Source organism: Metarhizium robertsii (genome assembly GCF_000187425.2).
Source record: "Metarhizium robertsii ARSEF 23 chromosome Unknown MAA_Scf_1, whole genome shotgun sequence".
In the NCBI taxonomy this organism is placed as follows: Eukaryota; Fungi; Ascomycota; class Sordariomycetes; order Hypocreales; family Clavicipitaceae; genus Metarhizium; species Metarhizium robertsii.
Window position 1 is genome coordinate 5,456,772 of NW_011942149.1, and position 25,730 is coordinate 5,482,501.

At 52.9% G+C, this 25,730-nt stretch overlaps 7 protein-coding genes across 7 annotated transcripts; 3 read left to right on the top strand and 4 right to left on the bottom strand.

The window, feature by feature from the left end:
* Positions 1–163: 163 nt before the first annotated feature.
* Positions 164–6,375, bottom strand: MAA_01919 (Tetratricopeptide, MLP1/MLP2-like protein; the record flags this gene model as incomplete). The annotated part of the gene is made up of 2 exons (XM_007819917.1): positions 164–5,964; positions 6,084–6,375. 2 exons carry the CDS (start codon positions 6,373–6,375, stop codon positions 164–166), a joined length of 6,093 nt encoding a protein of 2,030 aa, XP_007818108.1.
* Positions 6,376–7,863: 1,488 nt separating this feature from the next.
* Positions 7,864–8,478, bottom strand: MAA_01918 (uncharacterized protein; the record flags this gene model as incomplete). Its single annotated transcript, XM_007819916.1, has 1 exon — positions 7,864–8,478. One exon carries the CDS (start codon positions 8,476–8,478, stop codon positions 7,864–7,866), a length of 615 nt encoding a protein of 204 aa, XP_007818107.1.
* Positions 8,479–15,449: 6,971 nt separating this feature from the next.
* Positions 15,450–17,217, top strand: MAA_01917 (uncharacterized protein; the record flags this gene model as incomplete). Its single annotated transcript, XM_007819915.2, has 3 exons — positions 15,450–15,608; positions 15,673–16,111; positions 16,193–17,217. 3 exons carry the CDS (start codon positions 15,450–15,452, stop codon positions 17,215–17,217), a joined length of 1,623 nt encoding a protein of 540 aa, XP_007818106.2.
* A 669-nt stretch (positions 17,218–17,886) lies between these two features.
* MAA_01916 (uncharacterized protein) lies at positions 17,887–18,291 on the bottom strand (the record flags this gene model as incomplete). The annotated part of the gene is made up of 1 exon (XM_007819914.1): positions 17,887–18,291. The coding sequence occupies one exon, from the start codon at positions 18,289–18,291 to the stop codon at positions 17,887–17,889; it is 405 nt and encodes a 134-aa protein (XP_007818105.1).
* A 2,428-nt stretch (positions 18,292–20,719) lies between these two features.
* Positions 20,720–21,837, top strand: MAA_01915 (uncharacterized protein; the record flags this gene model as incomplete). Its single annotated transcript, XM_007819913.2, has 2 exons — positions 20,720–21,313; positions 21,373–21,837. 2 exons carry the CDS (start codon positions 20,720–20,722, stop codon positions 21,835–21,837), a joined length of 1,059 nt encoding a protein of 352 aa, XP_007818104.2.
* A 589-nt stretch (positions 21,838–22,426) lies between these two features.
* On the top strand, positions 22,427–23,033 carry MAA_01914 (uncharacterized protein; the record flags this gene model as incomplete). The annotated part of the gene is made up of 2 exons (XM_007819912.1): positions 22,427–22,546; positions 22,602–23,033. The coding sequence occupies 2 exons, from the start codon at positions 22,427–22,429 to the stop codon at positions 23,031–23,033; spliced, it is 552 nt and encodes a 183-aa protein (XP_007818103.1).
* A 463-nt stretch (positions 23,034–23,496) lies between these two features.
* MAA_01913 (peroxin 11C) lies at positions 23,497–24,444 on the bottom strand (the record flags this gene model as incomplete). Its single annotated transcript, XM_007819911.2, has 1 exon — positions 23,497–24,444. One exon carries the CDS (start codon positions 24,442–24,444, stop codon positions 23,497–23,499), a length of 948 nt encoding a protein of 315 aa, XP_007818102.2.
* Between the last annotated feature and the right edge of the window lie 1,286 nt (positions 24,445–25,730).

Sequence of the window (25,730 nt, forward strand, 5' to 3'; positions counted from 1 at the left end):
GATGAGCCCCAAGTATCCCCTTCCAAAACAGCTTCAAATATGAGTACAGAGAATCGCAGTATAAGCTCCAGGTGTTTCACGTAGCCACTTCATCCATCTGACTTGTTGTCATATTTTATAACATCAATACCCCTCTGCCCTTCGTCTCATGCTATTATGTTATTCAATGTGCTCCACGAGCTCTTTTGGCGCCGCCTCCAGCCTCAGAATCTCCTCGAGGACGCTTGGTTCCAGGTTGGAAGTCCGCAACGCCCGGGTTCATCCCTCCTCGACCTCCTCTATGACCTCCTCTGCCCCGTCCACCTTGACCGACCGCACCTCCATCTTGGTTTCCACTAGCACCTCGCTGCGAAGGAGGAACATATGGGCCACCTCTTCCCCGGCCACCCCCTCGTGGCATAGGAATGTTAGATCGAACAGGTTGGGCCTGTTGGCCTTGTTGTTGCGATTGGTGTTGCTTAGCCTGTGCAGGTTGTTGCGCCCGCGTCTCTGCAGCTGCTGCTGGCTCAGTCTTCACGGCAAAGGGGTTAGGCGCGTCAGACTTGGTCGCATCTGCTGGAACAGCAAACGGGTTATTAGTCGCCGGCGCCGGCGAAGGAACAGCGCCAGAAGCTGGCTTAGATGCGGGGGTCGCTGTTTGTACAGGGTGCTGAGCGACTGTAGTAGCAGCAGCAGGCGTTGCGGCACCCGAAGCTGGAGTCATTGGCGCTTTTGCTCCCTTTGCTGGCGTTCCAGGTGCCGCCGTCGCTGGAGGAGGTTGTGCAGATTTCGCAAGTTCCCAAACTTCCACAACTGGCTTCTGTGGCGTCTCGTTTGCTGCAGTTTCCACGACACCCAACTTAGCCGTGGCCGACTTCAGTTTGTTCTCGGCCATATTAATACGGAGAGTGGATTTCTTCGACTCCATCAGCTGAGCTTGCTCCCGAGCTGATGCAATCTTGGCTTCAAACTCGGACTTGATTTTGGTACTTTCTGTCTCCAGCTTTTTCTTTATGTTAGCAGCAATAATGTTCTTAACAGTTGTGTTGGTGGACAGAAACTGCCGGATGCTGACATCGTCTAGCTGAGAAAGGTCTGGGGCACCGCCCGCGGCCACATTCGGTGTAGAGGGCGCTGCGGCAGGTTGTTGCTGCTCTTCGGGTTTGGCTGGTGTTGCAGGCGGTTGGGAAGACACGACGGGCTTCTCGCCCGCATTTTCCGCCTGCCAGATGAGCTTCTCCTGTTGGTAAAAAAGTTTGAGATCATCTTCCTTCTTCTTGAACTCCTCTTCCATCTTGGCCCGGCTATCCTTGAGTTTGCCGTTAAGAGTATCACGCATTCTATCGGATCGCTCTTTGATAGTTTGCTGGATTTTGTTCTCCGCCTCATTGGCTCTCTGTTCTAATTCGGCAGCCTTGGACTCTGCAGCAATCACTCTCTCCTCCAATGCCTTTCGCTCTTCATCAGACAGACCAGCGATTGTGCTGTCACCCGTTCCTCCTGGAGCGGCATCCTCACTAGTTGTGCCATTGGTCCGAACGGCCACCTCATTCTGCAACTTCTGAGTCGCCTCGTCACGCTCAGCAATAGCATTTTGCAGCTCTGCACGAAGCTGTTCAAGCTGGTGTTCCGCCCCAAGTTTTTGGGCGTTTACTGCTTCCAGTTCCTTGCGAGCATCGGCCAGTTGCTTCTCTAATTGACTGACGACTTCAACGGATGTCGTATCAGCAGCTGGGGCCTGTTGCTCAGGCTGATGCTGTTGGATTTGTTGTCGAAGCTCCTCCACTTGTTGTTTGAAAGATTGAACTTGTTGCTCAAGCTCCGACTTCTCTTTTCCAACGTTTTCGGCGAGTTGCTGGGCACCTTGGAGATCACCACTTGCCTTGTCAAGTTGCTCCTGCAAATGGTTGGCACGCTGAGCAGCTTCATTCTTCTCACCGGTGAGCTTTCTAGACCGCTCTTTGAATTGCTCGGTAAGCTTGGCGCGAGTTGTTTGCCAAGCTTGACGTTCGCTCTCCAGTGTTGAGTCAAGTTCGGTAATCTTCTCTCGAAGCGGCTGCTCGCCCTGTTTGAGACAATCACGCTCAGCCTCAAGGTCAGAGATGGTTTTCTTGAGTTGCTCCATCTCAGCTGGGTCAACACGCCCGTATTTGGTGAGGATGCCTTCAGTCCGCTTTTGCCAGCGGTCACGGTCCTCTTGAATCTGCTTGATCTCCTCCTCAAGATACGACTTTTGCATATTAAGATTGTCAATCTCAGCCTCGAGCGGTTGAACTTTACCCTCCATCTCCTCAATCTTCTTATTCTTCTCAACTATCTGATCCTTCAGTTGACTGTTCTCGTTGCGGAGAGCGGCACTGCTTTCGCGGTACAAATTGAGCTCGTGGAGTTTTTCCATCAAGTCTTGGTGTGCCATTGATGAACGGCCACTCTGCGCAGATTGTGTTCGCTCTTGGTCGAGTTTCAAGCGAGCCTCGTCCAACTGGGACTGCGTGTACTCGACTTGCTGCTGGAGGCGTTTAGATTCTTGTGACTTTAAGTCGTATTGAATTTCGAGTATGTCCTTCTCACGACGTAGGTAGTTGTTGAGTTCTCGTAGCCCTTCCAAAGCATCTCCAACATGTACGGGCGACATGCCCTCATCGCCCTCTTCATCGCCGTTTGATCTTCTCTGTTGCAACGCAGCAACTTGGGCGGTCAAGCCCTCAAGCTGCTGGTGCAGCAGTTTGTTTTGAGCATTAACGTCCTCACGTCGAGCCGTCAACTCAGCCATTTCCTGTTCTAGCTGCTGCCGGCGATCCTCCCAGGAGCTCTCGCTTTGCGCAAGGGTAACCTTGGCTGATTCAGCTTCTGCTCGTAGGGATGCTGATTCACTCTTAAGCGCATTGTAATCGGTGCGCAGTTGCTGGACGAGCTTCGCAGCTTCAGCATGCTTGACTAACTCCTTCTCATAGTCTTGCTGCGCCTTGGAAGCAATCTCAGCCTGGGCCCGTAAATCTTGCTGATGATACCTAGTGGCCTCAGCATGCCTGGCACTCTCTTCCTTCAAACGCTTCAGCTCATCCTCCAGAATCGTCTTTTCGTCCTCATACTTTCGAGCAACGTCGCCTTGGGAATCACGCAACTGTGATAGCTCCGTATTTGAACGAGACAGCTCCTCGGACATGTCTTCGATCCGTTGACTGAGCTCTTTGATTTTATTATCCTTCTCTTCAATCATGGCCTCCATCTCCTGTCTGTACTGCTCTTGAGAACCGCGCAAGTCTGCGAGCAATTCCTCATTACTCTGACTTAGCTCCCTGTATTGCTCGGCCTGCGCCTTTGCATTCTCGAGTTGAGTATTGGCCATGTCAAGATCCCGTTTGAGGTCAGAGATGTCGTTGTTGAGGTCGTGAAGCTCTGCCTCAAGCTCCTGCTGTCGTTGACTTGCGTCATCTAGGCCAGGTCGTGGCGTAGGCCGAGGTTGCAAGCGGCCGACACGTTCTTCGGCATTTCGCAGTTCAACCGTCAGCTCATCAACTCGAGCCTGCAAGTGATCTCGAGTTGTCTTGACGCCAACATGTTCCTCGCGGATCTGGCCAAGGCTTGTCATGAGCTCATCAATTCTCTTCTGCGCCTCTTTTGATTCGAATTCCTTTCGGAGCTGCAGCTTCTTGCTTTCATCTGTCTCATTAGAGAGCCTTCTCTGGACATCAGACAGCTCGCGCTCGAGGGTGTCAATCTTGGCTTGCGCCTTTCGTCTGGCTTCAGACTCAGACATGTTGCGTTCATTTTCCAAGGACTGTTGAGTGGCGAGAAGGTGGTTTAATCGATTCTTTTCTTCGATCAAGTTCTCGTTGTCCTTGCTCATACGGTCCTGTATGTCTTTCCAAAGATTTTTCTCGGCCTTCAAGTTGGCGGTTTCGTTTCTCATACTATCCAACAAGCCCTTGGTTTCAATGAGTTCCTCGGCAACCTGCTGCGTGCGAATGTCCTGCTTTGCGGCAGTCTCCGACAAGGCCTGGACCCTCTTCTGAAGTTCAGAATTTTCAGACTGTAAGGCAATGTAGTTGCTCTGCAGCATCTCTCGTCGTTCAGATTCTAGTTTCACCTCACCCTGCAATTTGACGCGTTCTGTCTGAAGTGAATTCTTCTCCGTGGACAAGTGATCAATTTGAGTGCGAAGATCTTTGCGGACACCATCTTGGGCATCTCTGAAGCTGTCGTACTCTGATTGTAATTTTCGGAGAGCCTCGCTGAGGGACTCGGCCTGCTCACTACCCTCTATGCTAGCGAGCGGTGCGCGCTGGCTACCATCTAGAGAGCTACGCATCATGGAGGCCTCGTCGGCACCCGCACCGCGCTGTTGGAGAATTCGTCGGAACATGTCTCGCTCCGTCTTGTAACTCTCCATCGTATTCTTAATCGATCGGCTCTCCTCTGTCATGTTCTCAAGCTCGCGCTGCAGCTTCTCGACACGATCATGATCCTCCTTAGCTTGATGCTTTGCGGCGAGAGCTTCTTCACTCTCAAGCTGCTCGGCAAGTTCACGAGTAATGCGCATCAAGTCTTGGTTCTTTTGCTGCAGAGACTTGATGTCTTTGAAAACCACCAGCTTCTGGGTAATGAATTGATGTGTGTCGGAGAGATCAGAAAGAGCCTCTTCTGTGATCTCTCCCCTCTCCAGCTGCTGCAAGCGGTACTTCTCTTCCTCGCTCAGTTGATCCATGCCCTTTTCAATGGCATATACATTGAAAACAAGCATCTGAATCTGGGTTCCCAGATCCCGAAGTTGTGTTCGCAGAATATTTGTCTCAGATTGAGCCGTCGCCAGCGCGCTTTCCGCCTTGCGAGCTGCCTTTCTCGCAAGATCTCGCTCTTCAAAGCTTTGCTGGGAAAGCTCGGACATGCGTGCGATTTCGCTGCGTAGCGTATCAGACTCAGCTTGCAACTCTTGAATCTCGGGTGCCTTGGCTTCAAGAGCCGTCATCATTTCGTCAAGCTCCTCCGAGAGTTGATGATTCCTTCGCTTCTCGCTGGCCAGCTGTCCCTTGACCTGATACAGTTGGTCAATAGCTTGGGTAGCGGTCATTGCCGACTTGCGAATGGAGACGGGGGTGCCGAATGGCGAAGCTGCACGACCCGCCAACGAGCCATTCGGACGTGGTGTTTGCGGCGCTGAACCGGGTGGGGGGCCCTGTTCTATACGAGCCTGGGCTTCGTCAAGTTCGCTTTCGAGTTGACCGATTCTCTCCTCCATCTCCGTCACGTTTTGCCGTTCTTGTTCCAGCTCCATACGAACCCTTCGGATTTCATTTTCGTAGTTTTCTCTTAGACGCTCTTTCTCAGCCTCAAGGTCCCGCACACGTTCCGAGTGCTTTTTGCTCAGCTGGTCAGACATATCAACAAGCCGCCTCTGATCCTCAAGTTCTTGCTTGTAGCTTTCGATAGTTGTGGCAAAGGCGCCTTCTTGTTTCTGTAGCTTAACAAGGGCATCATCCGCCTTGGCCTGCATGGCATCAAGACGTTCGCGGAGCTGCTGCTCAGAACGTTTGAGAGCGTCGACTTGTGACTTGACATCCTCATTTTCGCGCTGGAGCTCTGCAATGCGAGCGCCCTTTTCCTTTCTGTATTTCAGAGACTCTTCGCTCTTGGTCTTCAGCTCAGTCTCAAGCCATTCGCTGTTGCGGCGGGCCAGCTGAAGTTGTTGCTTCAATGACTCCTCGCGGTATTTGGCGCTGTTGAGTAGACCCTTGGCATTTTGTTCTGACTGTTGGAGAGCCGTTACCTCTCGAGCAAGTTCGACATTACGCTGGTGCTGCTTCGTAAGCTCCTCGGTGATGGTTTCGTCGCGTTTGTTGTGTGATTCGATGATGCTTAGGTTAGTCCGGTTTGACGACTGCAGAGTCTCAATCTTGTCGGTAAGACTCTTCACTTCAGCAGCGTGATCAGAATTCTTGGCCTTTAGCACCTGTAATTCGTTCTCCAAGGATTGTCGCTTCGTCTCTACAAGATACCGGCCACCTCCAGTTAGTAAAACGTTTTCGCAACCCGAGCTCCAGGTCCTCATTCATGATGCCAGAGCTCGAAAATTGGGAGGAGAAATGCACAGAGCTTAAGCTTACCTTCTTCCTTGAGTTTCTGCCTAGCCTCTTCAACATCCTTCAGTGCCTTTTCTGTAGTGGACTTTGAGGCTTGTGACCTGTTTTCGGAGCTCCTAACCACATTTTCCAATTCAATATCGGTCTGAAGCTTGTCGGCGTATAATGTGTCAAATTCGTGAGCCTTGGCGGCAACGGCTTGAAGCAGCGTGGCCACCAATTCCGCCGTCGGTTCGGTCGTCAGTGTTGTCAACACGGGTTGGTCAAGGCCTAAGTGGCCAGCGACATAACCCACATCGACGCCTGCAGCCGCCATTGTCGAGCCTGGCTTAGATGAACAGCAGAGGCCGTCTCGTCATCACTCGGTGCCCAGTGCCAAAACCATCCAAAGTCAAGGTACAAGAGTCGCAATGTAATAAAATCGAAGTGAGGAGAAAATACGTGAAGCAACCCACAAGACTCCGCCAGCTGAAGCCCGTGAAGGGAAGGGTTTGAACGGCGAGACGCGAATGATGTTCGAGGCGTCGTCGAGTTGTGAGGTTTCAAGATGCGGGTACAGGCTGCTAGCTTCAGAAAGAAATGAGCACCAGCTAGTTCTTGGAGCTCCAGCCTGACTGGCTGTTTGGCGCGCGCTTGCCCTCGCGAAGGCTTTGGGCGATTTCAAGAAAGTCCAAAGAAGTGGCCATTGCATGAATCCCATTGGGTGGCGCCCAAGCTAGTGGGCTTTGTATCCGAGGTTATGCCGATGCCTACCCTAAATCGTACGAAGCAAGGTTGACGGTCACCGGAAAACAAACCAGGTGTCAATGTTGATTTTACAACCTTGATTCATGCTTCCATCAAATGATACCAAATATTAATGCTGTTATTGGTCACCGGCTAGTTCCCGGGCTACTCAAGCTTCGGTCTCTGGTTTTGTCAACTGTACAACAGTGTCAAGACTCACCTTCTTTCAAGTTCTCGGCCCCCCCAAGAGCCCTGGATGCCATCCTCCGATGAAATTCCAGTAGTCTCACGTATATCATATGCCCGAAGGCGCTTCAAGGAATTTACCGGATCGATCCAATGCCTCAATGTTCTGCGGGTTGGCCCAGCACTGCACAACCACATTGCACCGGTACAAGTCGAGGGAACCTAAAGCGCCCGCGTGAGATGTCGGGTGAGTACCACCAAAGTAGAAGTAAGGCGACAGGTTGTGACACTGAAACTGACCTGTTTGGAAGTGACACTCGTCGTTTCTGCCCCGTTTTCAATACGTCGAGACTGGAGTGTAACTGGTGGTAGGTCACATGCTTGATGCGGACACACGTCAACAACTCAACCACATCACCGCCATTTGATCACATGCACTTCAAGTACTGAAGTTGGGCTCACGGCATATACGGCACTCACATGCGCAAAATGATGTGATCGAAAAGAAATAAAGAAAAAGAAAAAATGATGCCCAAAAGGGCAACGACCACGCTGTGTTCACGTTGAAAATCATCGGGAATATCCCGTCTACCTAATACGTCGGTATCCCAGACCATGCATTCTTATGCGCCCATAAAGCATCGCTACGATATAACCACCTCACTCCATGACATGATGGATAATATCAACGATAAAAAAAACAACGCCTCGCTTACAGTCATATCCTCAAAACAAAGCCGCTAACCCAGCAAAGCCATACATGCCCTCACGTCAACGCCGTTGCGTGGAACCGCTCATCCAAATCCGTAAATCTACTAACAGGAGGGGGTATTTCTGTGCGCCGTTGCATCCCAAACGTAATCGATACATGAAGAGAAAACCCGAGGCGACCCTATCGCCGGGCTGTAATCCGGGAAAAGATGCGAGGGACGCTGCCCCTCCTGGGGGGCGATGAGCTCAGCGAGGCGTGTCCAGACACCGACGCGCCAGACAATGTTGTCGCGCATGAATCCTCCGACGCCCGCCGCGACGATGATCTCCGCGAGCCGGGGAGCGAGTTTGAGGCCTCGGAGGCGGCGGCAGAGTTCCACGCGTTGGCCCTGGCGACCTCCTCCAGAGCAGCTCGGCGCTGGTCCGCGACGGATCGCAGGGCCTTCCAGAGCCCGCGACCCAGCTCGTCCCACACGACGGGGGCTTTGAACAGCCGCCGGCAGGCGATCGTGCCCTCCTTCTCGTCCAAGAAGCCGTAGGACACGAGCCTGTCCATGGTCGGAACGGCGTCGTATACCACGGTGATCTGGCCCGTTTGATCGCGCCACTCGGAAGCCTCCAGGAACTCGATGATGTAGGTCCACGCCTCGGAGCGTGACTCCTCCTCGGCCTCCAGAAGGGCTCGTTGGCGTTGCTCCTGCTCGAGCAGGCGACGCTGCTTGCGCTTCTTGAGCGGCAGCTCGAAGAAGGTGGTGCTGTGTGATCGGATAGGGATGGGCGTAGCGGAAGCGGCCATTTTTGCTGTCTGCACCGCCGTCATGTCTGTCCAGGGTCGTCTCTTTGTCTCGGCCTCCTGGGCCTGTCTGATATATCGGAAGAAGACAGCTTTGATGTGCGTCCCCCAAATAGGGACCAGTTGCGGTGGGCTGGGGCTGTCTTTATACGCCGTGGTTGTCGCAGCGAATCCAGACGGGCGGCGTATGCTTCCGTTTGGGGACGGTCCAGTCCGTCGGATATTTCGTCGAAACCTTGCTCTCAGCCGCGTGGTGGTTTGACTTTGGGCATACGGCGATGGTTCAACTTGGAGGAAACCCTGGCGCACAGGCAAGCAAACGACACAGCAGTTCTTTGTCCTGTGTCGGGTTCGAAACGGCGGATTCTCTCAGTGTGGTCGGCACGGGGGGCGATGGATGGATATATTTATGATTTTTCTTCGCCCAGCCAGCACTTGGCCAAAGCTCGGCTTGGTATTCGTAGGACTAGTAGTAGATGTCTTGTTCCTGGTGGTTCGCCTTGTTCGCGGAATGGTGGCGGTCAGATGATGAAGCCGGTCTTTTTTTAGCAAAGACAAGTTTTGATTCCTCGCAGCGGGACAATGAATAAAGCGGATCGTTGCATTCACAGACAGTTGACAAGTCGACAATAGCAACGGCAAGTGTTTTCTACTGAAACAACAAACCAGGGGTGTTGAGACTCTCGAGAGATGGCAGAGGGGAGGAATGGGCCGGTTTATTTGGGAGCCTGGCCAGCCAAGCCATCGGTATCGCATGGCCCTGCTTGTGAAAGTGCCGTCTGCCCTTTGAGCACGGAGTACGGAGTAGTACATAAGAGCTGCATCAAATGTTGTTGGTTGATCCGCGCAGCCGCAGCCGCCCCCAGGCCAGATGGCCCTTTCATCCTGGCCCATGCCAAGGTCATTCACCACATGCGCATCCACACACATCGCATCTCACCCATCTCCCGCATGCCGCCAATGTAACTATGCCCTCCCACCCCCGGGTTCTTGGGGGGGTGAGACGGGGTAGGGTGTGTGTGTGCGCGCGCGCTGGTGGCATGTGCCAGCGTTTCTTCCCGGCTGCCGGCTTTGGAGCTGCGCGGGACGGCGGAAGATTGACACGAGCTGGATTATCTGGATGGCGAGAGGGTCTGCTCTGCTCTGGTCTGGGGCGGGTGGCGGACGACGGCAGCAAGACATGACAAGTCTCCTCGTCCACGACGCCGCCAGGTCGAATGCCGCAAGACCAGCGTCAATGGCGGCGGCACGGCAGCACCATGCCAGGCATGCCATCAGCTCGGTCGGTCAGTGTCGAGTGAACCCAGCTCAAGCTGCTCGGTACTACTTGAGGCGGAGCCGGCGGGCAGCAACAGGGACAGCAAAGCAACCAAGGAGCGAAGGGTCGATGCGAGAAAGCAAAGCTGTGATGAGGGGGACTCACAACTCGCAACTCACGACTCACGACGCAGCCTGGTAGGCTGTAGCCCTGCGGAGCGGCGGCTTCTGCCAGACGCACAGCACGCCCTGGTTGGTGCATCATATTTTGCTCGTTGGCCTTTTGCCCAGATGCGAATGTGAGAGCACGTCAGTCACCAACGGGGTGTTGAGGCTTGCATGAGCACGAGCACGAGCACGAGCATGAGCATGAGCATGAGCATGTTGGACGAGCAGGACCGGGTTTGCGCGGACCGCTGGCTGACCGACGGCACCGGGTTCTTGACTTTGTCTCGGTGAGTGAGTTTGGCCTCGCGCAGCCAGTCACGTACGGCACCGCCCTGGAGGCGCCTGGCGGTGTTGGAGCGTGATTCCGATCGCATCGGCTTGGTGACGTGTGATGAGCCATGTCAAGTCAATGTGGCTTTGTTGGCCGTCGGTCACAAAAAACAGACGGCGTTGGTGACGACCTTGACATTTGAACCAGACTGCCTGCGTGATGAATGGTGGCTGTTCTCATTTCTGCTTGAAACTTGAAACACACAAAGACGGTTGCCTGTACGGGGTAAGGATGCATTCCGTCCTTGCGGCCTCGCAGTTTCATCACCGAGGTGCTTTATTTTTCTTTTGCCAAAATTCCATGTTTGTGAACTCGGTAACTACACACACACACTCGTGGAACACACGGGGGATAAGCTTGACTTGACGTGCAAACACGCACTCCCGTATCCGGTGGGCCAGCGACCTTGTAATTATCATGATTATTATTCATCATCATTACATGTGTATTATTTTTTCCAACTAGGCCCGTGGCTTGGAAACCTCTCACATCTTGTTCCGCTCGTGTATCCGCACCACACTCACCGTCCCATCGTCCGGCACCCGGACGGCCGACAGCAAAGACACGAAAAAAGGTCCAGCATGGCAAGGTGTCTGGTGCTCTCACTGTAATACTAGCTCGAGGGTGTGTTTGCTTGTCACGGCCACCGACAGGTTGCATGGGGACGCGGAAGCACTCGTGGCATGTGGCCAGCCACAGCTCAGCTCTTGCGCAACAGTGGCGCCGGCCAAGTCGGCAAAACGGTCATAAATAGCCTCCTCCTCGGCTCGGGGGGAACCCTGACGACGGTTGTCTGTGTGTATGGAGAGCCAAGGGAGGAGGGTGTGTTGGGGGAAAAAAAAAAACCTAAACTCGCCGGCGTTTGGCTCCGGATGACCACCAACCAAGGCAACATTGAACCGTTCTCAACCAAGCGGCAGACAGAGGCTCTCCCTGCAGCGCTTACACCCATCAAGCAGCTTTGTAGCAAAGTGGCCCTGCGCTTTGGGTAGTCCAGATGACGGCGGCAGAATGACCTGCTCACTCCGGCAGGCAAGGACGAGGTGGCGGTTTGGCGCGCGACTTGGAAATATTACTGACCAGACATCAATCAATCAATGAACGGTGTGCCGGCCGGATTGCACTCCAGACGCCATGGCTTTCAACGTTTGGAGGCTCAACAGAGGGGGCTTTGTTTGTGGCATCGCCGCCTCGTCCGCCCCCCTTGTGCCCGAGGGCGGGAAGCCAACAAAAGCAAAGTGTTGGGTCAGTCAAGCCGCATGCATGTGTCGCTGCGATGCTGCGGAGAAACGTCACAAGGCGAGAAAACCGGCGGGGCGCGCGCATGGCTTTGTCCGGATGCGATGCATACGTAGATGTTGTCGTCGGGATGAACGAACCGACCGGCTTCTCACATTTCGAGGACGACGGATGGGCGTCATTCACTCACTCGGCCAACTCGGCGAAGTGTCATGTGTATGATTTCGCAGAACCAACATACATAAAGTACATACATCTAAGTACTTGCGAGGTCCGTACTTATGTACATACATGTACCATCATGTTTCTCCCTACATGTATGTACTCGGTCCACGTCTCCCTCCACCGCAACAGGAGCGTGTGTCTAGACCAAAAGGAGACATGACAAGCGACGGGGACCATTGTTTTAGTTTACCGAGTAGTACTACTAATACTACCATGTATGTACTAGTATTGACGCATTCGAGTCAATTAATACCGAGTAAATTGTGTCGTATTTCCTGCACCGTATCTGCGGAGAAAGAGGATCGCGTCCCAAACGCCTCCGGCAGACCACAACACAATACCATGGTCCAGGTCCAGGGTCATAGTACGCGGCTCATTCCGTGGCCGCAGAAACAACTCGAGGCAACAAAACATTCCGGAGCACAGAGCACATGCGCCTCTGGAGGCAAACGGTAGCATCGCCGGACCCTTCCGCGCAACCTTAAAGGCAGCCGAGACATTGTACTCCGTCCTCCGTTTACGACGCGGAGCAATCTGGCCCGTGTGCCGCAGACCGCGATACGTAGCATGCTGAGTCTGCACCGTCCAAAATGCAAATCGACTCTTGGCAGTAGTACGTAGCATAAACAGTTGGCTTGCGGAGGCTGGGCTGATATGTCTGTCAACCAGGTCGTGAATCCACACCGACAGCCGGACGGGTGGATATTCACAGTTCAACCGAGCTATTGCTGCTCAATAGTTTCGACCCTTTGTGCTCCCAGTGCCCTTGTGGCAATTGACAGGTCTGGTTACTCCGTCTCCGTATTGTGGCGTCAACTGTGCGTCGCTCGCTCGCTCGCTCGCTCGTGACGGCTGGCTTTCAGAGTTGACCCGTTTGCAGCAACATCAACAACAACAAACAACAAGACACGGGGCTGAGACACTTTGTGCCCACGCAGACAAAAATGCTATTCTGGGCGCAGGGGTCTTGGCTTTGAAAACCGCGGTACAAAGAGGAATGAAAGCTGTCGTGAAATGTCTGGCATGCCAGCTCACTTTTAGAGTTTGGATTCCTGCAACAACATGGAGGGACCACGGCGTACTAGTACAAAAGAAGGAAAAAAAAATAAAAAAAATAAAAAGGATAAATACACACAAGAAAAGTCGGCCCAGCATCATCTCCGTGATCCCCGTGATCCCCTCACCCTGCCTCATCTCATCGGCCCCAGACAAGCTCAGACGTGCCAGCCCTACTCCCTACATCCGCTCCAGCCCAAAACCACCAGACCCCTGCCTCGCTTGTCCAGCAGGGCCAGACCGCCGTCTGACCCCATCAATGTAACCATGGCTCTTGGGGGGGGGGCCAGATCCAGCAGATCTTAGGGCTGGTGGCCTCACCCGCCGTGGCGCAAGCGGCTTGTGCAAGCACTTGACGACGGATCAGTGAAAATGGTCGACGGTATTACTCCGTGCTACTACTACTCCCAAGCTTCTTGCTCGCCGATACACGAGCCCGCCGGGACGGAGAGGGATCGACGCGTGAATCGCGAGGGCTTTGGGTCACAACACGGAGTCCTCCGTCCCGAGCAGTAGCAATTCGCTGCAAAGCACGCGGCGGGCGACAACTGTCGGAAGCGACAGCTCAACTCATTCCGTATGTACCTCTGCTGCAGAAGACGAGCCCGACACGGAGAGGCTGGCCGAGGCAATTGCCGACCACGGCCACAACCACTGGCTGGTCTGGTCACACTCACCGCGGGCCATGCCGGGAATCCCCTGCCTCATCGAGCCGCCGCCATGTTGTCCATCCAGCTGGGGGGCCGTAATCTAGAGCAAACGTCGTCATCGTCTTGACTCTTGGCGGGTCGTGCTTCCTGGCTTACAAACACGGACGGCTTGATCCTTCGTGTACTCCGTACGTAGTAGTGTCTGGTCAAGTGTCATGATGAGTCGTTCCGACTGTCTCAGAGGAGTCAGAAACGCCTTGATCGGGGCAACTCGCTGACCTGTAAGATTGCCTGTTGACGTTTCAACGCGACGCCCATCACCATCACATGAGGGAGCTAACGCGGCAATCTCGCTTCTGGGCGAGGCGAAGAAATGTCTGGTGCTCTATGTGACTGACTGAGAGCCAGACTGGCGTGCGGGGGGCTCACCGCTCAAGCTGAAAAAGGGCAATTATTTATTTTTTATTGCTTTTTTTTTGTATCCTTGCTGTCTTATCATTGGTATTTTGCCCAATCTGCGTGTAAGCAAATGTCTACATCGTATTGCAGACTGCCGTGGAATTACCGGATATGACCTGGCTAAATGAGCATGCTGATATAACGTCTCTAATGTATACGTTTCTTGGAGCATCAGTGTTTTATATTGCCTCATCATCGTTTTGTCCTCACCGCTGTTTAGCCTTTACAGCGTCGCATTTTCTTCCTTCGGCCTGTTCTATTGACCGACTACCTTTTATGCGTGGAAGCCCCCCTGACCCAGTCCGTAAGCAACATCAACTTGATTGTAAACTCATTCTTAACTCAATCCGTGTCTACGAAATAAAGGATTTGTCTCAAAGTTCATGAGCTAGTTGACTAGAGAGGACGGGGTTCCAGCTTCTAGCTAGCTTGCAAACTTGTTCAACTAGAACCTTTTTGTCTACGTGATGCTGCTTGTTTGATTGAAGCCTACGAGGCTAGATGACCAAATGGATGGCTCATTGACAAAGATCTAACGAGACGACTTTGTCCGCTTCAAGTTTCCTTCATTGTTACGTAAAACAATCCTCTGCTTCCTACGGGAGCTGGTCACATGTGCGATCTCCAGCGTTGACATTGCCGTTCGCAAAGGACATCGGACCATTAGGAAACGGCGACCAGATTGAGGCTTTGATATGCTAAAGCACAATACACAGTGGGAGACAGAGTATGTGACCAGATCAGGTGCCTGGCTATCACGCTTGATGCCGTATTATACTAAGCAGTATATCAGTGAATTGTCCTTGATGCGCAACAGTATTCTGGCCAAATTCACAGGTACAACAGTACATTTATTTGGTGTCTTGGACTTTTGGGATGCGCCAAATACCTGAAACCATGGGCACTTGATGTGCGCACATATATCACATCCGCTCTGGGCTGGATTTGCCCATTCAAGAGCACGTCAAGAGTGAGGGGAGAATGCTTTGATGAAGGGAGCCAGTTTTAATGCACACGGACAAGTAAAATCCATGCATACTCATAAAAAGGGAATTGTACTGTGCGTACTGCACTCGCATACTCTTTGTTCTCAACTTGTGCAAAACCGCTTGAACATCATCATGTGTTTCACTACTCGTCCTACACCAGTACACAACGGTGAACTTGATTGAACTCCTCACAAACATGAAAAAAAAATTCACAAATTATTGTCATGAATGAATGAAAAGCCTTTACATGTGCAGGTTTTGTATGCGTCTTTGACGTTTGTCCGCTGTTGATTGGTGACAATGAGCCCGTGCATCTACTCTCATCCGCTTTTAAGTCCATTCTTCTCCCATCATGAACACCACTGAAACCTGTCTGCGTAGTTTTCGCCCTGTGAAAGCATACAAGTTGTTGGGCACGTGGTAGTATGCGTATCAACATGGGCTCCTGCGTCCAGACTTGTCGAAACAAGACCACAATCCTATACCAACTCGACAACAGCACATGTGCCAAGAGACGGCAAATAACCTTCAACAGACTGTATCAATTTCATTTTGAAGATTCTTTGCCAACGTCGCTTACGGACGCTTCTCTTGGCAATGATGGATGTTGTCATCAAGATCCCACTTGCCGTCGTATTTATATACAGCTGGGATTATGTAGCGCCGTATCTAACCCGCAGCGATTTCACGTCCAGTACATCTCCAGAGGGCGCAATTGTCAGATTTTTCTCATGGACAGGGATATATTTGACAAAAGTTGTAAGCCAGAACACCAACGACATCGGCATACTTTCCGCAGACAGGGTGACTGACTTTTCGGCAGGTGGTGACGTTCCGACGACAGTTTTACCAAGATCTCCATGAATCGAGTAACGCAGTCAGGATCCATGAACCAAAAGATGAATCGCGCCCGGACGTAATCTCGGCAGACTCCAAGCCGCAACCGCTCCGTCTCTCCATCCGACGGAGGACCTTTTCCCAGCCCAGCCGCCGTGAAGTTGATGAATTTGTGGCTCGCTCCAGGCTGGAAGAATGCCTACAAGGCTCACAGTACTGCCTTCCTGTAGCCGCGTATTTTGAGCCCCGAGCAGCAACGCCCATGGATCACATCCAGAGCGACAATAGCCGGGTCTCGTCAAAGTGCGAACGCTCCAAGGAGTGCCTGCGAGAACAACAAAGACTCGAGAAATCTCAGAAAATGGAGGCTTCTGAGAATAATGAACATGACCAGTTCTGGCGTCAAAAACACCAGCAAGATAAAGGTAGCGATCATCACATAAATGCCTGTCCTCTGGTTAAAGCGTAACGGCGTATCTGGGGCACAACTGACCTCGGGAACCTAGCAAACTCCGAAAAGCAGCTCGAACTACAAAGCCTCAAGAAACCTCAGCAAATGGAGGCTCCTGAAAATAATAGACATGACCGGTTCTGTCTTCAGAAACACCACCAAGATAATGTCAGCCATCATCACATAAATGCGCGTCCTCCGGCTAAAGCGCAGCCGCGTATCTGGGGCACATCTGAACCCCAGAACCTAGAAAACTCCAAAAAGCAGCTCCAACTAGCTGATATTAAAAGGAACGACACATTTCGTCAGCTCTGGGAAAATCTCAAAGAGCTACTTCCACCTCGACAGACAAGAGGCCAGACAAGAGGCCAGTCAAGAGAAAAGTTCGTCCAGGACCTGGCCAGCTTCGAGAAAGAGTTTAGCCAGGAAGAAAAAAGGTTAAAAATCGCCTTGCATAGAATCGAGGGAAAACAGTTTGATAACAAGGAATCACTGGCCCGTGAACAAGACAAGTTTGCCAAAGAATTGAAACACTATGCCAATACTCTGGACAAGTTTCGCGAATGGCTGAGAGGCGTCTATTTGGAGAACAAATCCCACCGTGAGAATTTGCAGAAGCAGCGGCTCCAGGAGACCTTGCGGAAGCAGCAGCTCCAGGAGGCCTTGGAGAAGCGGCGCCTCCAAGAGATCTTGGAGGAGAAACTCCTCCAGGGGAATTTACAGAATAAACGACGCCAGGAGGATCTGCGAAAACAGGTACTCGAGGAGAATTTGCGGAAGAAGCTACTACAGGGGAATTTGTGGAATAGACCACGACAGGAGGATCAGACAAGCATGGGGCAACATGGACGGGAGCACCAGAAAACGCGGGAAGATGGCAAGTGTGGCCAGCAGCCTGTCCAACTGAAATCGGCTCTCAAACAGACAAACGCGAGGACATACCAGAAAGATCCTGTGGGCAGAGATCAAATTGGACATGCGAGGATGGCGGGCATGGAGAGAGTTACAAAAGCCACCACGACGAAAGCGGAGGGAACGCGTCGCAAAGTCTACTGGGAACTCCCAATGAAAGACGAATAAACCTAAGAATTGGCAGGGTTAATCATATGACTAGGCAGTTTCAGGCGTCGACCTAATCGCCATAAGAGAGGTGTGTCTATGATAAGGCTCGGCAGTCTGTATTGCTGCCGTCTTTGGTCGGACCTTTACATACTTGGCTCCATCAAAAGATCTCGCGGCACAGTTCTCCTGGCTGTAGATCAAGAACTATTACGGTTGAAGACAATTTGAAGAAACATGGGCAAAAAGACAGCCTGTTAGCCATGGCTGTTTGATGGACCGGCGCAAGAGATGGCTAAATCTTAAAACTACCATGTCGAAAAAAAAGAAAGAAAAAAGAAAGGAGCAATTTGGACCAAGAACATTATTCTGAGCCTTGCAGTGTAGTAGTATATAATGAAGGTTGTTTGGGGCTACCTAAAGGAACCGTTTCATTTAGGGTTCGTTAAGTTGACCCGTCACTGTGGTTCGTAGAAGAAGAGAATAATTCGTGGTCCAAGGACCTGCCTTGGAAGAAACAAAGCCCCAGAATTTACAATAACACATGTGCATGCAAGTTCGCACATTTCCGACTCCCTTGTTCCTGGAAACTAAAAGCCCAATTCATGACCCATCCTTAGTTAAACAACCCCTCGACTTCCCTCGCACTTGTAATGAATGCTTACATGGCCATGATAATCGTCTGTCACCCTATGACTTTGAAATCCGCCAGTTTACATCTCCCTTGCTGCCAACTGCTGTGGCACACTTGACATTGCCGGTAACTCCCAAGTCTGTACCCTTAGAAAACTCCTTGAGACTCGTTTCCAAGAGCTTTTTGATGTCCCTGTCGCCAATAGTGAAAGGTCCCAGGCAAGGATCGGCCGGCTTGACTCCAAGCATACAGTTTGTCGTCTGCAGAATTGGCGTGAATCCGGTAGCATCCAAGTCGCCGAGCCTGAAGGTGCCGTTTTCTGAGGTCCAGGAGCTGTAGAGGCTTGCACATTCTTTCCAATTTGCGGGATCAGTGTTTGTGGATTCAGAAAATGTTGATGGGTCGCATGTAGATTGCGTGTGGTTAGCAGGGTGCCAGGAGATGCCTGTCGAGTTGGCCATGATAGGGGCCGCCGAGAGAGCCCAACTCAAGGTGACGAAGTAAAGGGTCACGGCCAGCAAATATTGGCCGGATATCATCTTGCAAAGTTTCCGAATTCAGATAAAACCAGATCAGGAACGTTTTTGAAGAAATAGCCCGCTACGTCTGAGTGCGTGACGTTTGGTAGATGCGCTCACCCCGTCGCACAGAGAGGCTGTAGAAGTTAGTCAATGTTTTTTTTTTTCAGAACTCCTTGCGGCGCAGACAAGGTCAACAAAGCGGAAACCAATTCTGAGTCGTACAAACTATGAGGCATGCACACAAGAGAAGTCGAAACTCCTAGGGGCAGTGAGCCACCATTTGTCCGTCATTCATATGCAGACAGGACCTAGGGAGCAAGCGCAGTGGAATTCAAGAGGGCGCTTTTGGGATGACGGAAACGCTGGATGATTGCCGCACTCACGGCGCAACATTCAAGATGAAGTGGTTTTGTCAATGCGTGTGGACAGGCGTAATATTTGAAGGGCCAGGAGAGCACAGGAGAGCGCAGGCCAAATCAGCTCACGCCAATTCGCGCCAGCGCGCCTTCCTTCCTGCGATAGGGGATTCGGAGGAAACAGGTCTCAATCGGGAAGGAGGGTTCGGAGAGGAGACTCCCATCGCCGCAGATGTGAGCGTGAGCATGTGGCAAGCATCCCGCCTCTTTTTGTTCTTGTCTTGGCAGTTCGCATCCATCATTTCGTCAGATCATCACAAGGATCAAGATTTGCTCATCCAGTGGGGTTGTGCTCCGTATTTGACAGCCAAATAGCTACAGACTACAAACACCCGTCAGGACATTGACAGGACCTGATGGGGGGTTGCAAATCTGCTACATTTTATGCACTTTCAAGGCCGAATACCTACCTAGGTAAGCATGTGGCTTCACCGACAAGGCAGTGTGGTAGCTGTATTATTCGCTAGCCTTCATGGGCCAGCCATTTTGCGTCTAATACTTTTGCCAGTGACGGCGATGGTACATGAGCCAATTGATACAAATTCACAATGATACAAACCGGACAGACGGAGAGAAAGAGAGAGGGACAAGTCGGTTTGGACGCACTGGGCCCAAGGAGGTCGGAAACTGACAAGGTTCCATGTTGTTTGTGGAGATTGCTATATTATGCGGTTTGGGGCGCAGTCAAGGATCAAAAGGTCCAGATATCCCTCTGGCCAATTTCAACACATCTTGAATAACGCGGGCCGATACTAACTAATACCAGTGACCTCTTGAAGCCAGCCGAAAAGTCTTGCTTCAACCTACTCCGCGCTGCACAGGCCGGGTCACGCCATGAGTGTTCAGCCTGCTTCGATGCCCACCACATCGCCCGCTCAGCTTCACAGCCTTGTTGGTTAGCTCAGACAAGACACCTCAATGCTGCCATCGCATCACAGCCCGTACCAGCTTCCCCCCCCCCGTACACCGCTCATGTTTAGAGACGACGGAAACTTCAACGATGAATGGTACATTGCCTCTTTAGGTTTTGTAGCTACCTTGCCTTAGGTACTTAACACGATGGATACATGCTGGCACCCGTTTGCCTAGCCGCAGGCTTCTGCATATGCCAAGAAACAGCCCGTACCTTCGTCTGCGAAACCCGATCTAGATGTCTGCTGGCTGGTATGACGACATTGTGGGGATGGGGGGAACGTTCGGCACCCTTCATGACAGCATCTAGGTTGTTAAGCCGCTGCTTTTCGGCGCGCGAAGAGGCCGACAGTGTGTCCGAAAATGGAGTGATGGCAAGTTCAAGCTGAAGAGGAGCCGACAAGCCGATGGCTGTCCAACAACACTCTGATAGAACCGTTGTGTGTGGTCCGTGCTTTGACAAGCGTTCGGTGTGTTGGTTTGCCAAGTTAAAGTTGCAGAAAGACTTGAGTTTGGATAGAGGTCATGACTGCGAAATGACGGATTAACTGCGAGGAGAAGCAACCAATGCCCGGCAGCTTTTTCGGTTTGAAAACAAGACACCTCTACCCGGGGCTGCCAATTGGTAATGCCCTCTTTTTGAACCAAGGACTGATTTCATTAGAGCGTGGCCCGCCAGCATTGCGCCGGTGCCGGCAAGAGCTCGGTGATCTGTGAGGTTTGGCTGTTCTCCGTTTTTTTTCGTCAACGCTGTGGAGAGACGACTTCGCCTGATGGGCGCTTGTCCATCGACCCGGTGCTAAAAGAGAATGTGCCGACATGGTATATAATCATGAATGGAAGGAAGAGGGCGATCGAAGCGGGGATGTTAACAAGACAAAATGGACAGATATAGTCTCGTAGTCTTTGGCTCCTCGCAACCCTGCCTTGACAACTGCAACTATACACGAAGCTCCAGATAGGATTGACGACCCCCACGCTCCGTGTACTCAGACGTAGCCATCATACCTTCTTCAACGAGACAAGTGAAATACTCAGCCATGGTCATGGACAAGCTCCACGATCACCTAAGCAACACCAGCACCATCAAGAAGCTAGTCGGGCGTCTTCGCGGAAATAGTGTTAGTATGCCAAGCACACCACAGAGAGACGACGGCTATACATCCAGTTCGTCGCGAGCGCCCTCATTTCGCATTCGTACGCCTCAGATATCTAGGTCACCGGATTCACACTGCAGTTCATCGACGAAGAAACGAGGCAAAAACGGCCACTGTGCGCGAGATGCCCAACTTGCCTTGGAATTATGGAACGACGCATATGACGCCTTACGAGATGATCCTAGTTGCACCGGCTTGGTGATTGCATACGAGAATATTATATCACAAGAGCTGCCAGATCATCTAAAAATGGGCGGCCTCAACTCGTCATTCCACGGCAAACCGGCGGATCAGCGATTAGAGTTGCTCACAGCCATAACTGCAGCCGGGCTTGAGAAGGGTAGAAGCTCCAAAAATTCTCAGGCCGAAAACTCTGCGAAGGTGGTACTAGATGCGGTGAGAGACCGAGTCGCCTCGGTTGTGGCAGAATATCACGCTGCATCGGTGGCTTGGGCAGGTTTTTGCACACTGACCCCGGTGAGTATCAGGCGGAATTCAAAATGTGTCCTATATGTGTACTAATAAATCCAATTCAGCTTTTACTGAACCCAATAGTCAACCAGAAAGATTTCAGAAAGGGCCTGGTGCACGTTGTAGGTCGCATATCGTGGTATATGCATCTGGCAGAGTTGCTGCGGGCCAATTCATGGGGGGCAGAGCACCAATTCCGAGAACAGCAGTACGCAGTCAGAGAGAGGCTGGTCAACCTGTACCAAAAAGTACTCGAGCTCGAGATGAATTGCGTCTGTGCTACGGCGAGTGCTTGGAACACAGCTGCCAAGAATGTAGTCGGCTGGAACACGCTGGACAAAGTGGTGAAGAATCTTCTGGACATGGACGCGCAAGTTGTTGAGATTGTTGAGAAGCACTGCGCAGAGAGAACTCGGGAGACTCTGTTGCAAGAGTATCTAGATCTGGACATGTCTTGGACGGCGGGAGGTGAGGTTATCGTAGAGTCTACAACCTCGCACCCAATGCAGATGGCGCAAGTGGTGGGTTGAGTCTAATTTTCCCGGCCATTTTTGATGATAAATAGGCATGGAATGGGAATGAGTCGAGATGGGATGGGATGATATCCGTAGTCAGCAATTAGGCACAAGCTTGAGTTGAGCACTAAAATCTCTTGCCGCGCGGCATCCCCGCATTGGTGTATCACGTCAACTTGGCATTGAATCTACCACCCGAATCCGTTGCATTCCACGCTTGGGTGCAGAGGTGAATACTAATTAAGATGTGACTTGCTACCTCTTTGGCCCTCCCCGCGCGGGTCGAACCAGCCAGAAAGTTCAACTGATGCATCTACGTAGGTACTTAGTATGTTGCTTACAATTCCCTTGGTCAGCAACAACGGAGCCAATCATGTTTCCAACAGCACGTACTACTTGAGAGTCTGAAGAATTTCATCGTTGTATCTCGAACATATATACCCAGGTATACACAAGGTGCGACAATAAAGGGATGACCCTGCGCTTTACATGGAGCAGGATAAATGCCACGACCAGAAAGGCAGCATATCTGAAGTTTCCGCCGTTTTCTGCAACCCCAACACCAAGAGCGTCGGGAGCGAATCTCACCACCTGGAGCTTCACCATGGCAGGCGACGAAGCTGCAACAAGTGACGCTGCGGCAGCCGAGACAAGGGCCTTGCCGCCGTTGACGGACCATGAATTCAAGATATACAACCGCATGGCGGATCGGATGGAACAATTTGTACGCTGGCCTCACTAGCAGAACCACATGAAACCATGCTAATCTCGTATCGCAGCACAACTACTTCCGCCAGACTTGGACGCTCCTCTGGACAGCGGCTACCACCTCCCGGCGCCCCCAGAACCTCACCCAGAAGCAATTCCTCAACGAGGCCATCTCCTTTGCTCGCCACCTCTCGGCACATCACGGCATTGAAGAAGCGCATGTATTCCCGCTTCTCGCGACCCGCATGCCCGAGTTTGACGCCAGGAGAGGGAGCTTGGTGAAGCAGCACGAGCAGATCCACAAGGGGCTGGAGGAATTCGAGAGGTACGTGAAGGAGTGTCATGCGGGGAGGGACGAGTTCGAAATGGGCGTGTTGAAGGAAAAGATGGAAGGGTGGGGAGGCGTGCTGTGGGAGCATCTGGATGACGAGGTCAGGATGCTGGGTGCGGAGAAGATGAGGGCCGTTTGGAGCAAGGAGGAGATGATGAGGATGCCCATGTGATTCTTCACGTCGGGATGGGCATCTGACCCCCCGGTACGACATCATATCCAAGATGCGTACAGTTGTGGCGGACATGAAGTTGCAACATTTGGCAACGGAGCCAGCCAGCCACCATATCCTTTTTGCATAAGAGCACGAGATTCGGCCAATTTTTTTTCTTTCTTCTTTGTTCGTCTCTAGTAAATAAATACTTGAAAGGGGGCAGTTGTCTTGTCGCCCACGACCCAGAATATTATTTATACACACGCCATGTGCCCAAGTCAAGCAGCCGTGCCGCCAACATGAGCAAGATCGGATCTCAAGTTCCCCGAGTCTATACGATCTAGACCCCGTCGCACAAAAAAAAAGGGGGACAATAGAAAGCAAAACCCAGCACAGTAGAGACTGTCGTTGTCTCGAAGCAACTTTGATACGCCCATCCCTTTTCCTTTTCGTCATATCCGCCCCGTCCTTCCGTCCCCGACTACGCCGCCGACCGCCACAAGTCCACCATGGCACCCGAAGCCGGGTAAAAGGCCAGCAGCGAAACCGCCATGTCCGGCAGGAAGCCGCCCGTCGTCGAGCCCCAGTGAACCGTCAGCGGCGCCCAGGCTAGGTTTCTGTAGAAGCTCTTGTCCCAGGCGGCCGCCCACTCGGCGTCCCTGACCGTCCTGCGGCCTCGCTCGACCAGCAAGCGGGCGCCCTCCATGGCGACGTACAGCCCCCAGGCGCGGACGCTCAGCAGACCCAGGCGGCCCTGGGTGGCGGGCGCAAACGGCAGCACCTTCTTGCTCGACAGGAAGGCCACGTTCTCGGACGCCTGGTAGACGATGAGCGAGGCGATCTGGGCGTAGGCGACGAGCGTGTCGAAGAGGGCCTCGGACGCGTCCTCGGCCGACGAGGCGTCGAGCTTGTTTTTCTCGTTGCTGCTGCTGCTGGCGGCGCACGACTTCAGCACCAGCCTCTTGGCGGCAAAGTAGAGCCCCAGCAGGCCCCAGAGGCGGCCCATGGTGCGGGTTTCGCTAATCATGGCGGCGAGGGCCTTGAAGCGGCCGCCGAGCTGGAGGGCGAGGGCCGCGAGCGAGGGCCGCGGCGCGGTCGAGGACATGACGACGGTCGTCGCGGGCGGCAGCTTGAAGGCCAGGGCGACGAGGCGCCGCGCCGACTGTCTGATGGCGGCGCCGCCGGCGGCCTCGAGCACGGAGCCCGTCAGCCGGGAGGCGTAGCAGGCGAAGAGGAGGACCGTCTCGGCGCCCGACCGCGTCTGCATGCACCGGAAGAGGTGGGCGAGCAGGGCATCGGCGCGAGACGGCGCGGCCGCGGGCACCGCCGTGATGGGCGCCTTTTGGTTCGACGGCGGAGGCAGCGAGGGCGGAACGGCGGCGTCGACGCTCGTGTCGACGCCCGAGGAGGGCTTGTCGGCGGCGCTCATGGTATGTCGAGGTGCGTGAGGTGCGTGAGGTGCTCGAGGTGCGGGGGCGTGAAGTGAGGGATATCGGCTCGCTCGCCGGTCGCAGTCACGGATGTCGACGCAGGTGGGCAGCCGCGGTGAGGCACCTTGTCGGATTGAGCCTCGGAAGAGCCGAGTTCAAATACTGCTGCAAGACGTCCGCACGGGAGCTGGCCGCTGCAGAATGGCACAAATAAAAGGGGCACGTCCGCGACAGCCACCCGTTGGGAATTATTGAGCGCTTGTATCGCTTGTGTGACGCGATGCGGCGGTGTCCGGGGTCGAGCTGATTTCCCATGCAGCTTGCGTCTGGGCAACAGCAGCTTGTGGAGGCCGGCTTCTCCTTGTCAGTGCCTTGTTCAGAAATACTCGACCATTGATCCATCACGGCATGAGCTGGCGGCGGTGCCTCGGCACTCGATTGCATGCGGCTGCTACGCTGCAGACGCCATCGGCCGGCTAAATGTGACGGCGAGGCGTGGCCAGGCCCCAGGTTGCCTCGGGGTCCCTTTCGAGGGCGGCACGAGATGAGCACCACGTCCTGGAGCTGTTGGGGCACATGAATGAAGCTGGAGTGCTGGGGTCGGTGCGACCATGTCCGTCTTCCATCCCCGCCGAGTACTAACCCGTCCACTCTGGCCTCTCAAAGCAGAGTTGGGAGAACCGACTGTCCCGTAACCCTAACCCTAACCCTAAAACACGCCAGTCGTCTCCATGAGGGGATGGAGACGAGCCTCCAGTGACCCCTCCTTGCAAAATCTTCCTACTGTACCTATCGAGTGCTCCGCAGTCCGTCTGAACTAACGGTGGCACGCGCCGGACTCCATCTTCATATCGATCGACACTAGAAACGAGCATAAGCAAGGGGGATTAGTAACATGTTTGCGTTTTTAAAGTCGAACTGTGCCGTGGTCTTGGCCGCCTCGCCATCTGCTTCAAACTAGCAGCATCGTCACAAAACGCAATCAAACAAAAGAAATAATTAGAATTTTCCAAACGTTCCCCGAGGAGCTCTTCCGAGTAAATAATGGCCTATCAACAGCATCTTGTTTCCCAAATATTCAAGGCCAACGACATAATCGTCTTCGCCATAAGAAGAAAGTTCCTGCTATTTTCTCCTTTTCTTCACATCAATACAACTTGGGCAAACCTGTACCAACTACAGCGTTTAGCAACCCCTGTGCCCGACGGCCATGGGCTTTGGCTATTTTCTCCGCTTTGCGATACTGGCTTCACCCGCAAGAGAATGGAACCGAACGGTCTGTGAA